Source organism: Mauremys reevesii, linkage group 1, assembly GCF_016161935.1.
Source record: "Mauremys reevesii isolate NIE-2019 linkage group 1, ASM1616193v1, whole genome shotgun sequence".
NCBI lineage: Eukaryota > Metazoa > Chordata > Testudines > Geoemydidae > Mauremys > Mauremys reevesii.
Genome location: NC_052623.1, coordinates 122084527 through 122100263, shown reverse-complemented (window position 1 = coordinate 122100263; position 15737 = coordinate 122084527). Strand labels below are relative to the sequence as shown.

The 15737-nt window shown below is 43.1% G+C and overlaps 1 protein-coding gene across 1 annotated transcript; it reads right to left on the bottom strand.

Moving 5' to 3' along the window:
- Positions 1-3325: 3325 nt before the first annotated feature.
- Positions 3326-14518, bottom strand: LOC120379314 (lysozyme g-like). Its single transcript, XM_039497159.1, has 6 exons — positions 14296-14518; positions 12441-12527; positions 11469-11570; positions 10057-10253; positions 4772-4910; positions 3326-3662 (listed from the first exon to the last, which is right to left on the bottom strand). The coding sequence occupies exons 2-6, from the start codon at positions 12481-12483 to the stop codon at positions 3523-3525; spliced, it is 621 nt and encodes a 206-aa protein (XP_039353093.1). The 5' UTR covers positions 12484-12527; positions 14296-14518; the 3' UTR covers positions 3326-3522.
- Positions 14519-15737: the final 1219 nt, after the last annotated feature.

Here is a 15737-nt window from a genome sequence, read left to right as displayed (position 1 = left end):
GGGCTTGCTCTATGGAGCAAAAAATAGCTGTGTAGACACTCTGGCTCAGGCTGGAGCCTGGTCTCTGAAACCAATAGCATCCAACTAGAGAACATAAGAACATAAGAAAGGCCGTACCGGGTCAGACCAAAGGTCCATCTAGCCCAGTATCTGTCTACCGACAGTGGCCAATGCCAGGTGCCCCTGAGGGAGTGAACCTAACAGGCAATGATCAAGTGATCTCTCTCCTGCCATCCATCTCCATCCTCTGACGAACAGAGGCTAGGGACACCATTCTTACCCATCCTGGCTAATAGACTTCTACCAAACAAACTGTGACAGATATTCCAGCTGCTGCTGGGAAAGAAGTATCTGAATCTGAACCACTGACTGATGATCCAGGAGATTGGCCGTCTATAATATCGGACAGGCAAGTGTGTGACATTGTTGCAAAGGTCATCAAGACTGTATGGTGAAATGGTTTGACCTTTGGTCAGGCATAGTAAACCGTACATCTATTGACCAACTCGAATTGCAGGCTTTTCTGAAAGAAATTTCTGGAGAAATGTTGTCAAACGCATGGTTGATGTCATTATTTTCTTGTCCGAAAGAAACTTGGCATTTTGAGGAAGTAATGAAAAGCTTGGCGATCCTTCGAATGGCAACTTTTTGGGACTGTTTGAATTGCTTGCAAAGTATGATACTGTCCTCAGCGAACTTTTACAGAGGATTAAGAAGGCAGAGACACATATTCAGTACCTCAGTCCACAGATCCAAAACGAGCTGATTCAACTTGTTGCCAGTAACATTCAAGAGGCCAACATAGCGCAGCTTAAAAAAGCAAAATATTATTCAGTTATTTTGGACTGTACTCCCGACGTGTCACATGAAGAACAGATGTCTGTGGTGTTACGCTTTGTTGAATGCAACGGTGAAGATGGTGTCAATATTCGTGAAGCGTTTGTTGGTTTTCTTAATGTTCATGATACAACTGGCGAGGGCTTATTGGAAGCGTTTCTTGAAAAGGCAAACAACTTAGGAATAGACATTGCTGACATGAGAGGCCAAGCTTATGATAACGGCGCAAATATGAGAGGAAAGAATAAAGGAGTTCAAGCCCGCATGCTAGAAATAAATGACCGTGCCTTGTATGTACCATGTGGAGCTCACACTTGGAATCTTGTGATCTCAGACGCGGCAAAGTCATCGAAATATGCCGTTGACTTTTTCGGTCTGATTAACAGAATATACGTTATCTTTTCTTCGTCACCTTCACGTTGGGATATACTTCAAGAACATATGCCAATATCTGTTAAAGGGTTATCGGACACTCGTTGGGAGTCGAGAATTGATGCTGTGAAGCCATTGCGTTATCACCTTGAAGAATTGCGCAATGCTTTGTCATCTTTGCGAGAATATGCGCTCGAAAAGAAAGATGGCAATACAGCAACAGAAGCCGGTGCGCTTTTAGACCATGTTACTACATGGCCTTTTGTTCTGACTGTGTACACATGGTACAATATACTTTCTCACTGATCAGGCCATATCTTCTGTTTCATCGCGATTTGACCAACTCGGAGTGGTATAAGTTGTTTGGATTTCTGTACAACGCTAACAGCCTGAAGCAGTGTCACAGAGAAAATGAACTGGAGAATCACAGCAAAAATTTTGAAAGAAAAATGGGAGACATTGATGCCAACGAACTCATAATGGAATTGAATCATTTTATTTATGTCATCGAGAAAGAGAGAGGGCTTGTCACGGCAAACAATTTTTTAACGTACATATACAAGAACAGCCTTCAGGAGATATATCCGAATCTTTGCATTTGCATCAGAATTCTTCTGACCACACCAGTTACTGTCGCCGGTGCTGAAAGGAGCTTCAGCAGAATGAAACTGATCAAGAATATCCTGCGCTCAACCATGACAGATGACAGGCTTTCTGCGCTTGCAGTTATCTCAATCGAAAACAAGATTGAGTCCAGATCTCTGGACTATGATGCATTGATTAACCAATTTGCGGAGAACAAGGCTCGAAAGAAGCGCTTTGCGTAAATACGGAATACATGTACACTGTAGGCCTATGTATACATAATATGAACCCTGTATATTGTATAAAATAAATACCGCATTCCAGTTTCTGCATTGTAAGGGGCCCCGGACATATGTTTGGAGGGGGCCACGTTCTTTGTTGCTACGGCCCTGACTAGAGTGTTCTACAAGAGGCAGTGTGCTTCTGGGGTCAGCCCTAGTCTACCTAGAATGTGCTATTCTCCCATTTGTGTAGGACAGCACCTGCTCATCAGACAAAGGTGGTAGGATGACTGAGCTTTTCCTGAAAGGAATAGGGCCACGTGAGCTGTCCAAGAGGATTCAATCCACCTTCTTGTGGCTGCTACCTTCTGAAAGGCACACAAAAACACCCAATTTTGACAGGCCCAGTACTGATCTGCTAGATTAACTTATCTGAAAACCACCTGAGTTCCTGGGTCCAATTCTCAAGGTACGTCAGGAAATGTTCATGTTGAGCCTGTCGAGTCTATTGCTATTATGAACATAAGAACAGCCATCTAGCCCAGTATCCTATCTTCCGACAGGGGGCAGTGCCAGATGATTTTAAGTTTACTTATCTGCTTTTAAATGTATTGCTGTCATTATCCAACCTTTGCTAACATTGCAACTGAAAAGATGAGTCTTTGAATCTTCCTTCACTTGCTAATAATATTCTTATTCAATTTCCATTTGATTAAAAGCATCTATCTTAGACTACGTTACACACTACCGCCCGTGACGGTATAGACGATTTTTTAGGATATACGATATATCGCCCTCATCTAGACGCGATGATATCGATCCCTTCTCTAACTATCGATTCCGAACTCCACACACGCACGGCGGCGGCGGCGCGCGGCGTCGAGCCCCGGACACATCGATCGCGTGAGGCGTGAGGAGAGGTAAGATATCGATATATATACTTTCAGCTTCAGCTCACGTAGCTGAAGCTGAAGTTTCTTATATCATTTTTCTTTTTTAGACCAGCCCCCAGTCTCTAGGCATTTCTATGCAAAATTAATATATATACACATAAAATCCCCACATACTATCTGTTTACAGGCACATGTCCGGCTGCAATGAAAAATAAATTGTCAAACTAAATCACAAAAAGATTGAAAATACAGGCTTCCTTCCCCTCTCCCCCCCGCCCCCGCCAAGAGATTACTTTCCTCTTTTATTTTTAACACAGCAGCAGATATTGAAATAGGCGTGAAATTTGGAAGGCCTATGATTAACAATAGCTAGACTGAGCAGCTTTAATAACAGAGAAATAATCAGATGGGGTAGGATCTTATTAATACTCTCAAAACTATTTCCTTTGATATGACCAATGTTTTACCGATTACACAATTTAAAAATCTGGTACCTGAGACTGCAAATCCTTATTTAAGCAAGACTTCCCACAATGGGTTTATTTACATCAGTAAGGTTTTGCAGGTTCCAGCTTCTTATCTCCCCAGATATAGTGTCACTCCTGAACACCTCACTAATTATTGTATCCGTTTCTCTTATAAAACTTGGCTCGTGCAACGACATCATTGGCATAGTCATTGCCGGTTGTGCCAATGTCCATTTTATCATAGGTTTGGACGTTTCGTAGTCCTGCATTGTAGGCAGAAATCCCTCCTGAAACAAAAAAAGGGACATTTTTAAAAACAGACTTAAAAGAAAAAATAAACAACAAATCCAGCCAGACCTGGCTTGTTTTTTTTCTAGTGTGTTAAAAAAATTAGACATTTGGTGGTGAATGATTTGCTTTATTACAGTGTAACTGATTAAAAGGGGGAAGGGATAGCTCAATGGTTTGAGCATTGGTCTGCTAAACCCAGCATTGTGAGTTCAATCCTTGAGGGAGCCATTTAGGGATCTGGGGCAAAAATCTGTCCAGGGATTGGTCCTGCTTTAAGCAGGGGGTTGGACTAAATGACCTCAAGGTCCCTTTCAACCCTTATATTCTATGAAAAGGAGGTTGTGAGAATAGTTTGCATGAATACATGAATCCAATCACAATCAGAGGACTTTTGGATTTTGACATAAATATATGTTAATAGGGTGGTGAACCTTCAGTATGCATTTGACTGACCACATTCAAACAGAAGCTCTCAATCTTTGAACTAGGCCTGTTCTTAATAAAATATAAGACCCAGTTACCATGTTACTTTTTGTTCAGTCCTGCAAAGAACTGCATGGGAGAATATTAAAACATGACCTCACACTCTGTTCTTCTCCCCTTTCTGAATCTCCGCTCCACGTTGTACTGCACAATTTTGCAGTCCCCTGAAGATCTGTCTAGTTCCTATAAATGCACCTCCCACCCACACAAGTGTAAAGCTATAAGGTGAACTCTGGGACTCATTCAAAGATGCTGAAAAATTCTCATTGACTTCAAAGGCACCAGGATTTCACTCATGGTGAAGTGGTAGAGGCCCAAATGTCAATATAAACTAGATTGCGGGGGGAGGAGGGATTTATAAATATTCCCCTATATAAATGTAGTGTTGGAAACCCAGCACACAACATTGTGGTAAAGAATGGGACAAAATACTGAAACCGACTAATCTAGTTTCACTGCCCAAACTATGGGAAATCAAAAGTAGACAAACAGCACCAATGGTTAAAAATTAGATACTGATATTTTTAAATGCTTAATATTCTAAGTAACGTAAGAAACTTTTAACATGATTTTTCTCCTAGAGTTTCCTTAGCTCCTGGACTGAATGCAGTCTATACTGTACCTTTCAGCTGTTGTTCCTTTGTCCATCTGGGGAACTTTTTCTGGATTCCTTTAATCATATCAACAAGAATGCCTGTCCCCTGAAGGACATGTGCCTCACTATTCCATTGTCCAACCAATTTATGGTAGCGTTTATCAACCTAGAAAAGAAAGAACATTACTTCTCAAAAAAGATGATGTGTTTATGCTGTTCTTCCCTCTCAGCATACTCTTCATGACTTTGTCTCAAGCTGTGGTTGAGAAATTAATCAGTTTTTCATCTTCACTGCACTTGATGTAGTCCCAGCGCAAACACTGAGGTATTCTACATTGGACTGTGATAATGAAAAGGGGTTTAATCTTAAAATGCTTCTTTTCCATTTCAAGTTGTAGTTATTAATGATATTATTTGGCTAGCACTGCTGCAATGCCTGGTGCTGCAGTATATCTGCCCTGCCCCCACTCTTGCTGCTCCAAGAAGCTTATACTATAAGGGCACAATCCAGCAAAGCTCTGTCTCATCCTTAAAAGTTTTAGTCCTCTACAGTATACCACTAGTATGCAAAGTACTACAAAAGTTCAAAAAGAAAACTCCCAGCACACTTAAGTGATTGCTGGATTATCACTGACAGGCTTGGCAGAAGCAGGCTGTGCTTTAAGGTGTTAGGTGAATATTTTGAATATCTATAGTTGTTACTCAGGTCTCTGTGGCATTACATTGTGGATAAAGTCCATCCTGTCATTGTGGGCCCGTCAGTTTTCACCTAGTCTCTTGCCTGAGGCTTTTCCCCAAGCAGCTGCTGCTGCTAAGAAATTGAATTTCTGGAGATCAGCAGGGGGATGGACTAAAATGGCTACCTGAAGTCTGAGCTCTGAGGGGCTAGCAAACTAATCTGCCTCCATCAACCCCTAGACCTCCTAAACTCAGCCCGAAATATGGAGCATAGCATTGCAGAAGGTGGATTCACCCTGAAAATGTAAAAGAATACCTCAGTAAGAGTGTTTCTGGCTCACAGTGTGGAGAAACCTCTCAGATTCCAAATGAGCACATGGCAACCAAATCAGGAAGAAAATCAAATGGCCACCAAGATGGACATTTGGGAGTTGATCTCTGAGATTAATGCCATGAGATGATCCGACAACCAAGCTTCTGGCAGTACAGAAGGAAGTTACTGCCCTGGAAGATCAAGTCACTGTCCTAGAGACTGGCCTAAGAGAAGCAAGTGAGAGAGAAACAGAGCTGCAGAGCCACATGGCACTGATGGAACAGAGAGAGAGAGAGATGATACAGAAAACAGAGCATGAAGGAACATCAGAATTAAGAGGGTGCCTGGAAATGCTGAAGGAGGAAGCCAAATCCTGCATGTAAACACTTTAATTGCGCAGTTGTGAAATCTGAGCTCTCTGGAAGAGATGAAAGTGGAGAGAGCCCGTAGGGCACTGCTCCCCCCAATCTGGGACTAATAGTAATAGACAGAGATTTTACAATTAAATTTTAGCATTATCAGCAGAGAGTATTCAGAACTCACACTCAAAGGCCTCAAGCTGCAATTTTTCCATGATATCTCTGCCAGGTGGCCATCCACACATTCCTGGTATACTGGACATTTCGGCACTTCTGGGAGTGGTGTGAGCCTGCTCCTCCTTGCGTGACCCCACCTGTGCCTGCATGATGTGTGTGAGGTCACATCTCATGAGGGAAGGCCATTTTAAAGAGCACATGGTCCTGCCCTTGCCAGCATGACCGTGTATGCAGAATGCATGGTTCATGCTGATGTTGCATCTGCCACTAAATACTACGGTTGGTAGTGTCAGCTACTAGGATTGGACTGCTGTCTCCAACAGAGGCTGCTGCTGCAGGGCTTGCTGGCTCCTGTAGAGAGAGGCTACTCCCCTTGCAAACCCAGAACAGGAATGGTGCAGCCTGTGTGGAGCAGGGCAGGGCGTGGGTAGCTCAGTGGCAACAGCTGCTTGTTCCTTTCATTTTCCTGCTCGGTGGGAGGGGAGACACAAACGTGAACTAAGTGTGGGGTCGAAGGGCAGGAGGTCAGACCACATGCTCACAATCCGCTTCTGGCCTTGTAATTTATGACCCAAAAGAATGTGCACCCCTCCTCTCCAGCCAGCTACACTGCTTAGGCAGGGCAGAGTCTCAGGCGGATGGGAACAGCCTGCTGGAGAGGTAGCTGGGCAGGAGACGTCTCTACCTTTCTGTAGTGCAACCTCGAATCCCACTACTTTGTACAGTCAGACAAGCTCTCTCCTCCCACTGACCTGGTGGGTAATGACACAATCTATACTTGTTTGGAGTTATGATTTCCTAAAAAGTTTGTGCAGTTTTCCTTTAGCTGCTTGGATTTGTTCTCCTTTTGAACAGAATTTGTCTCCTGCTAATAGCCCACCTTATTCGATTAGTCTCGTTAGAGTTGGTTGGGCAACACCCATTTTTTCATGTTCTCTGTATATCTTCCTACTGTATTTTCCACTGCATGCATCTGGTGAAGTGGGCATCAGCTGAAGTCGAAGTACCTTAGTTCGAAGTACTTACCCGTCTTCATGGCGCGGGATCGAAGTCCACAGCTCCCCCGTTGACTCCGCCACCGCCATTCGCGGTGGTGGAGTTCCGGAGTCGACGGGAGCGCGCTCGGAGTTCGATATATCGCGTCTAGATGAGACGTGATATATCGAACTCCGAGAAATCGAGTGCTACCCGCCGATATGGCGGGTAGTGAAGACGTACCCTGAGAGTCCTTGGAATCATCTATAATGACAGATCAGCAAAAGATCACTTGACACAGAGAAAGCTTTCGACAGAATAGAATGTTGCAAGTCCTATCCTGTGTGGACATTGGTTCCCAGTTCATTAATCAGATAATGGCTTTTTATACGAGCCCGAAAGCAGCTCTGTGAATTAATGAGGTTAAATGTCCCTCATTTGAATTACACAGAGGGACTAGGTGGGGATGTCCATTGTCTCCTTTATTTTTTGCACTGGCCATGGAGCTTTTTGCACAAAGGAAAAGGATCAGTGAATCTGTCACAGGAATAGAACTTGCAGGAACCCATCGGAAACAAGTGGTGTATACAGTCGATGTAATGTTAATTTTATCTAAACCAAAGATTTCCCTATACTTAGTTTCTAAAGAAATCTATGACTTTGGGAAAACATCTGGATTTACAGTAAATTATGCCAAATCTGAAACTTACTAGCTGTAAATTTGCCAGACTCTGATAAGTCATTCTTTCAGAAAACATTTGGGTACAAATGGGCAATAAATTCTATAAGATACCTGGGAATTAAAATATCCAACAACCCATAAGAGCTCTATGATGGAAATGTCAAGCCATCACTTCAGCAAATGAAAAAAGATGTGAAATGCTGGGGGAAGTATGCAATTTCTTGGTTGGGAAGAACAGCCACATACAAAATGAACATTTTGCTAAGGATAGCTTTCCTGTTTCAAAATCTTTCTGTGATCATCCCAGATAAAACCCTAGCAGGAATACAGAGGATGTTGTTGCACTTTATATGGAATAAGCAAAGATCAAGAATAAGGGCAGATACTTTGTACAGACCCATTGAACAGGGTGGACGAGCTGTTCCAAATAGTCTGATACTATCAAGCCAGACAACTCAAAGCAGTAGTGGACTGGAGGGTGCACTAACCCTGCCAAACATTGGGTCTTTATTGGGCAAGAAAATTGTGGCAGTGTAAACATCGCTAGGTCACCACAGATTAACCAAAAAAACCAAAGAAACCCCACACTCTCCAGAAATTATACATATGCTTGAGTAAAAGCTACTCTATGCCTTTGGGATAGTACTAGAAATAAGGTAAATTATTTTCCCTCACCAAAACACCCCTTGTGAATAATCCAGATCGTAATCCAACTCACAAACCAATGAGCTTTAAAGATTGGGAGAGCCATGGGATACATATGGTTGGGCAGCTATTCAGTAAAGAGACTTTTACTAACGTATTTAGAGATCAAAACTAGCATTAACAGGCCCATTCTCCCATGGTACCAGTACATTCAAGTTAGGCATTATGTTTTCAGCTTTCTAAGAAGCTGTTTTATACAGCAAGATAACTCTAATAGAAGCAATCATAACTTGTCAATTATAAAACAAAAAATTATAACTAAACAATATCAATCTTCGTACCCAACTTTCTTGACCAAAAAACCCCACCTGTATATGACACAGGGGGAAAGGATCTGTATAGACAAATAACCCCAGAGGAATGGGGTTAGAGAGACTGAGAGACAGAGAAGTGTTGGAGAAACAGAGTGAAAGAGGAGATTTTTATAGATAGAGGATAAGCATTGGAGAAACTGTGGTAAAAGAGATTTTATACCCATATGGTCATTAGATAGTATTGAGATACAATTTGTAACCAAATATCACGACTGGTTCTATATTTATTTCCAAATGATCCTTTGGGAACCCTCCTGGGCCTTCCTAGCAGAACTAGTTACACAAAAGGAAATGAAAATTAATCTCTCATCTGCTAGTAGATGCTGAGTTACTGATACCTCTTAGTGGAGAAAAAAATCAGTGGCGTTCTCATGGAATGGTTCAAAAATATGGGAGGTTGTTGTGCAAATATAATGCATTTATTATGTACCCAGCCAAAGAAACTGAGGACAAATAGGTACTCAGATGTTTAGTTACCATATATTCAACACTCACAGTACATTTACGGTACCTGAAACAAAAGCAGCACAGCTGTCCAAAGTTTTTTGAATATTACAATTTGATAGGCATTCCTGGTCTGTTCAATACATGCAATCAGAGATTCCATTCAGTTTAATAAAATCACTAAAAATTACATCATAGGTGTAAAGAGGCAATGTGGTAAAAAAATCGAGAGATCTGATGACTGTATTACTGCATAATGTCTCTTTAAACAAAAGCTTGCAACTTTAAGGACTGTTGTTTTGTTTCTGATATTTACACAGTAGCGATTTGTAAACCTGTTAATACTTCCTAAATAAATAAATAAATAAATATTAAAAACAAGACATGGAATTTCTAGGTGGAAGGGTAAAATGGTTGGCCTCTTTAGGGACTTCCATTAAACCAATGGAATTAACTGATGTTCAAACTGTAGCGTAAGAAGCAGCCTCTATACTGCCAGGTCTGACATGTGCCAGTGCAATGTGCTGCTGCCTCAGCAATAGTTCATTTTCTAGTGATGTGCCAACTATCAATTTCAGCCTGAGCTGCACTACTGAGAAATGCAGTTGGCTCCCTGCTAAACACTCAGCTATCTACTTATTCTTAGTTTATTGATAATTACTGACCTGCATCAAACCAAATCCATTTCCACGATCACCCCAGCCATCCTTTAGAGCCTTTCCAGCATGTGACTCTCGAGAGATGATACCAGCAATCACAGCTGGATCCACACATTTTTTTCTTCCAGCGTTCTTAATGATGGTTTTATAATTGTTCATAGTACGTAAGTCTTTCGCTGCAATTGTTGTTGAAGCACGAACTCCTGTAGTAAGTGGAAAAGTAGAGATGTTTTCTTAATAATTTTAATATCAACAAGAGATTTCCTAAGCACAGAGCTCTGCTCTGCCATCTGATAGCCCTTCTGTGAGTTATGTGCATTGTGAATTTTGCATTATGAATTTTAACAATGTGCCAAGGCAAAAAATAAAATAAAAAATGTGCCTTGAAATAATGTGTAAAATCTGGATTTAGTTCGTAGGCCCCAAGATGAAGGGAAATGGGCTTGCTGAGGAGGTGGAGGGGGAGAGTGCTTAGACTCTGAAGAGAAATCAGCTGCAACCCGTTGCTCTCTGAATTATGCAGGAGTGATGTTGACAGGAGCTAAGAGGAGTCACATTTACCCCTCTATGGCCAGAAGGACAGGACTGTAATATTTGAAGTTGAAAAGGGGATTCAAAATGGTGGGATTCTTAGGGACAGATGCAGAAGACTTAATGGGAATGGGAAGCTGTAATTTGAGATAGTTCCCAATAGTTGCATTTTCCTCTCAGTTTCTTTTGGAGTCTCAGCACCATTTCATGCTACATTAGGAGGGAATCTCAATCCTACTCAACATGGGAGGCATTAAGTCCAATTTTGTTTGTAGAATAAAAGAATAAGAAGCTCCTTCGATGTTGATGTTGATCTGATGTGCCTATAGCTGGTATAAAATAGTGAGTACTAAACTAGAATCTGGGAGTCAGGAATTCCTACGTACTAATCCCAGCTTTGACATTGACTTGTTGAGCAGCCTTGAAAGATTCAGTTGGGCCAAATTTTAATAAGTGACTGTTCGGTTTGGGTGTTCCAAACAGAGACAACGGAGGTCTTTTTTTTTGAGGGTTTGGAGTACTCGCAGATCCTGATAACTTTAATTAGAGGTGCTTGTGTGAGCACTTCTGGAAATCAGACCCTAAATGTCTGAAGTTGGGCACCTAAAAAAATCAGAAGCCACTTGCAAAAAAATTGGCTGTCACCTTTCTGGGCCAAAATCATTTGTAGTATAACTGCACTGAAGCCAGTGGAGTTACACCAAAATTTTTATTAAATCCTCCTCTCTGTTTTAGTTTCCTCATCTGTGAAATGAGGACAATAGTATTTAGCCAATAGGACTGTTATGAGGTTTAATCAATTAATGCTTGTAAAGTACTTTGAAGGTGTAAAGTACTATGGATCATTGTGATGAAATACAGCAACAGAACGGCAGAATTATACTCACCACAGTAGGATAAGTGTTCTGCTTTTGCAGTTCTACAGGAAGCCCCAGTGGTATCAACCTTGTTTATGTCACCATAGCATCCAGTCTGACTCTCAGAAGTACCTGACCAATTAAATGGAGAGATTTTACATTAAGAACCTTTTGTGAATATAAGTAAAACTAAAAGAATTCAAAGTCATGAACCAGACTCAGCTCCACTCTCAGATGGGTTCCATTTCATAGGTTTTTTTGGAAGGGGTAATTTATTATTATTTTTTTTATTTCTCTTGGACAGGAGGACTTGCTAGCCCGAAGTCACTGCCTCTGTGAAGGAAAGTCCTATGAAAACTGGTCTATATTTTAATTTGGCTCTAAAAGAGGCAACATGTGAAAACCTCTTGTCCTCTATATCAAGTGCCCCTCACTGAGACCACCCTATTGCCACTTCTTGCAGGAGTCATCCTTGATCCTAGGAGCCAAATTAGTCTGAAATAGTTTATCTTGTTGCTCTTGAACCAAAAACCAAACTCATTCTTCCACATACAGTAGCCGTCTGAGTCTCCTGAGGAAAGGCAGGAACAGTTTTTATTTTTGGAGTCCTGGGACTCATCCTCAGTTGTTTAGACACACAAGAGATAAGAAGCCCAACCTTTCCTCCTGAGGTCTATGGCCTTTGCCCTATATTATACTGTGGGGAACTGGTTCTTTGGTTGGCCATAGAGGTATTTTGCCTTTTTTCTTTTGGACTACTTTAACCCCACATGCCAGAGGGTAGAAGAGGCATTGCCAGAGGGCTGTACCCCAAGTCTGCAGCCAAGGCCACAGTCAAGCTGCTGTCGAGAGAAGGATGTCCAGGATATGAGAGGGGCTCCCCTCATCCCCAGGAGATGCCAAGGGGGTAAAACCTATCACACATCCCATCCCCACAAATATATTTTTACATTCTTGCTTTGGCAGTGAGCTAAGTGAAATAGAAATAGACCCCAGACTCACCAATGAGGGCAGCAAGGCCCAGAATCATCAGCGTTAGTAGCATGGGGACGGTTCTTCTCAAGCACCCAAGAGAGTCGGATATAAAGTCTGCAAAGGGATGAAAGTATCTAAATGTACAGTGCTACTGTGAAGAAGTACTGTTGTCTGACCTTTTAGAGGTTACTAATGATTGTAATGATGGCCAATTGATCTAACTGCAATAAGGTTATTTTCCCCAGAATCCGGCTACAGAACTAAAACTATGGAGTTTCATATCTTGCGGGGAGCCTCAGGGTAGAAGGCAGGGACACCCACACTGAGGTCCAAGTAAAGCCTTTGATACCTTTATTATTATAAGGAACAAAGCCAGAAAAGATCCCAATCACATGAAAAGATAGCCCCAATACTCTATTATCTCTATCTGTGGTATCATTTTACATAAGCCCTTAGAAGTGCATACTCACACCGTTCCTTAAGGACCTGGTGGTAAGAGACAAAAGACCAGCTCTGTCTGTAGCATACCACAGTGTCCGATGGACCAAGTTCCTCAATGAGCTGAAGGGTCAAGTGGTAGAAAGCAGAAAGTGACAGAAGAAGTCCAGAAAGAACTCTCAGCCAAATGGTGGCTGCCTTGTTATAGGGCCTGAGCATCACCTGCTCATGCTCAGTCCTCCGTGCTCAAATTTAGCCTTTTCACCCACATAATACTGAGGTGTGCTTATTCTGTAGATTAACATATTGATCCATGTAACTGCCATCCTACCCGTCACCCCTTCCTTAAGTGGATTTGTGGTTATTATTTCTATGTTCCTTGTGGTAGCATTTACTGGTAAATTCTAACTCTACCATTGAGCAACCTCTCCTTAGTTTCCAAATTCTAAAGGTAACCCTTAGGCCATTTATCTACGCCAAAGGTTGCAGCCTGTTACACTTGACTATACTTATGCTAACTCACTTCAGCCAAATGTGTTACAGGATCCAGGCCTGTAGGTTTCTTGTGTTACAGCTGAATATAATGAAAGGAGGATATAATAAAAACAAGGCAGTGACTATAATAAAGACAAGCTAGCCCTGTGGGCTAGAGTACAAAGAAACTATTTTTAAAATGATGGGGCACTGTTCTTTACTGAATGCGCAAATACTGAGATGCACTGTAGAAGGCAGGCAAGAGAATAAATTCAGAATCAAGCTGTAATAATGCAGTTTTGTTGACATTCATATTTTGTCTTTCATGGAATATCTTAATAGCTTATTTCCAAATACAAACCCTAATAATATTTGATCTGGACTTCATATTATTAATAGTGTTTAGTATGTTCTACTGCTGCTATATACACCTCTACCCAGTTATAACGCCACCCGATATAACACAAATTCGGATATAACTGGTAAAGCAGTGCTGGGGGGGGGGGGGCGAGCGCTCCTGCAGATTAAATCAAGTTTGATATTACGCGGTTTCACCTATAACACGGTACCATTTTTTGGCTCCTGAGAACAGCGTTATATCGAGGTAGAGGTGTAAGTACTTTTATTCTATGCCAAGGTACCCTACACACTCTGTGCAGATGTTTACTAAATTCATTATTTCTTTGAGCAGGGCACGGGATTATAACCCCAAACCTCCTTGTAGCTGCTCTACGACTCTAGTTTTTTCTAAAGTAATCTGAATAATAAGCAGATGCCTCTTATCTTGAAGTCACTGTACTGCAGAGACACAGTAACAACCACTAAAGAGCAAATTTTGGAGTTTTTTCTCAAGCAGAGCTTTCATTGAATTCAATGAATAAGGAACTGCCCTTCCATTACCACCCACAGGATTTTACTAATAGCAGAATTGAGACTAGTTCCACTATGAATAGCTTGATAATTCACTCACCTGTCTTCAGTTTCGTTTCTCCTAGAAGATGGTTGTTTTGAAGAGCTTTATATACACTAGAAGGTTCCTTCCCTCTTTATTCAAAATAACCATATCAGATGTGATTCAAGTTTCAAGGTTATAATTAAAACAAACCAGCGTCTGTCATTATGAGAGTTGGTCTGTGGGAAGATATAACTTCAGTTCCACTATGTGGCAAGATTCAGATTTCAAAAGAAACAAATTCCCCTTCCTATGGGTTCTACTTTTCATTAGCTTTCTCTCCCTACAGTCTGTGATAAAATCCAAAGCAAAGATGAGGCATTCATCCTCTCCCCAGGAATGTATTGCCCAATCCAGGGCCGCCCAGAGGGGGGTGGGGGCAAGTGGGGCAATTTGCCCCGGGCTCCGCAGGGGCCCCCACGAGAATGCCTGAGGCCCCGGCCCGCCCCTCTCCCAAACCCTCAGCGCATCCAGGGAGCTTTTCCCCGCCCCCTTATCACATGGCTCTGAGCGGAGTAGGGCTCAGGATGTGCTGAGGCTCCGGGTGAGGGGGGGGTGAGGGGGGGAGCTGGGGGTAAGGGGCCAGGGCCCGGGGGATTGGCTAAGGGGCAGGGAGTCCTGGGTGATAGGGAGGGAATAGGGATGGGGCAGAGGTTGGGGGGGTGGTCAGGGGACAGGGAACGGTGGGGTTGGATTGTGGACGTTCCAGGGTCTGTCAGGACTCAGCGGGGGGTGATAGGGGTCGGGGCAGTCAGGGGACAGGGAGCAGGGGTGGGGTCCCAGGGTGGTGGTTGGGGTGGGGGTCTCTGGGGGATGGTGAGGGGACGAGGGGCAGGATGGTGTAGCAGGGTGGATCCCTGCTCCTGGTTTTAAGGGGTTTAAAAGCGGCTTGGCAGGGCTTGAGAGCTGCTGCTCTCAAAGCTGGGCTGATTGGGGAAGTAGCCGCAGCTGGGTCACACCCCAATCAGGCCACAGCTGGCCCCTATAAAAGGCTATGAGCCAGGAGCCCACTCAGTCTCTCTCTGTTTCTAGAGAGAGATGGGCCTGGCTGCAGGGAACTGAGACAAGGTACCTAGGGTGAAGCAGGGCTGGGGAAAGGCTGAGGAGCTGGGGAAGCTCCAGCCTAGAAAGCCCCAGGCTGCGGCCTAGCATAGGGCAAAAGGTACTGGGGGTTGCAGGGGGCAACCTAGGGGTAGGCCAAGGCAGCAGGTCCAAACCCCTTTGCCGATGATGAGTGCTGGCTACTGCAGTCTGCCCCAGTGAATGGGGGCTAGATAGAGACTGGGCAGTAGCCACTACTGAGGTGAAGTGGGGATAGTAGGGTGGGGGTTCCCCTGGGAAGGGGAAACCCGGTTAAAGGGGCACCGGGGTCCTGGGAGGGACATGGGGGCCAGTAGCAAACAGGTGGATCACCGGCCTGCAGAGGGTGCTCCAGGGCTGGAAAGAGCTAATTCCCAAGG

What these genes read in the sequence shown, in the direction of transcription:
- LOC120379314 (XM_039497159.1), bottom strand. Translation starts at nt 12,483, where the DNA reads ATGCTACTAACGCTGATGATTCTGGGCCTTGCTGCCCTCATTG. An exon ending in GGGCCTTGCTGCCCTCATTG is followed by an intron (nt 11,571 to 12,440) that starts GTGAGTCTGGGG and finishes TTAATTGGTCAG; the next exon opens with GTACTTCTGAGAGTCAGACT. An exon ending in ATGGATTTGGTTTGATGCAG is followed by an intron (nt 4,911 to 10,056) that starts GTCAGTAATTAT and finishes TTTCTTTTCTAG; the next exon opens with GTTGATAAACGCTACCATAA.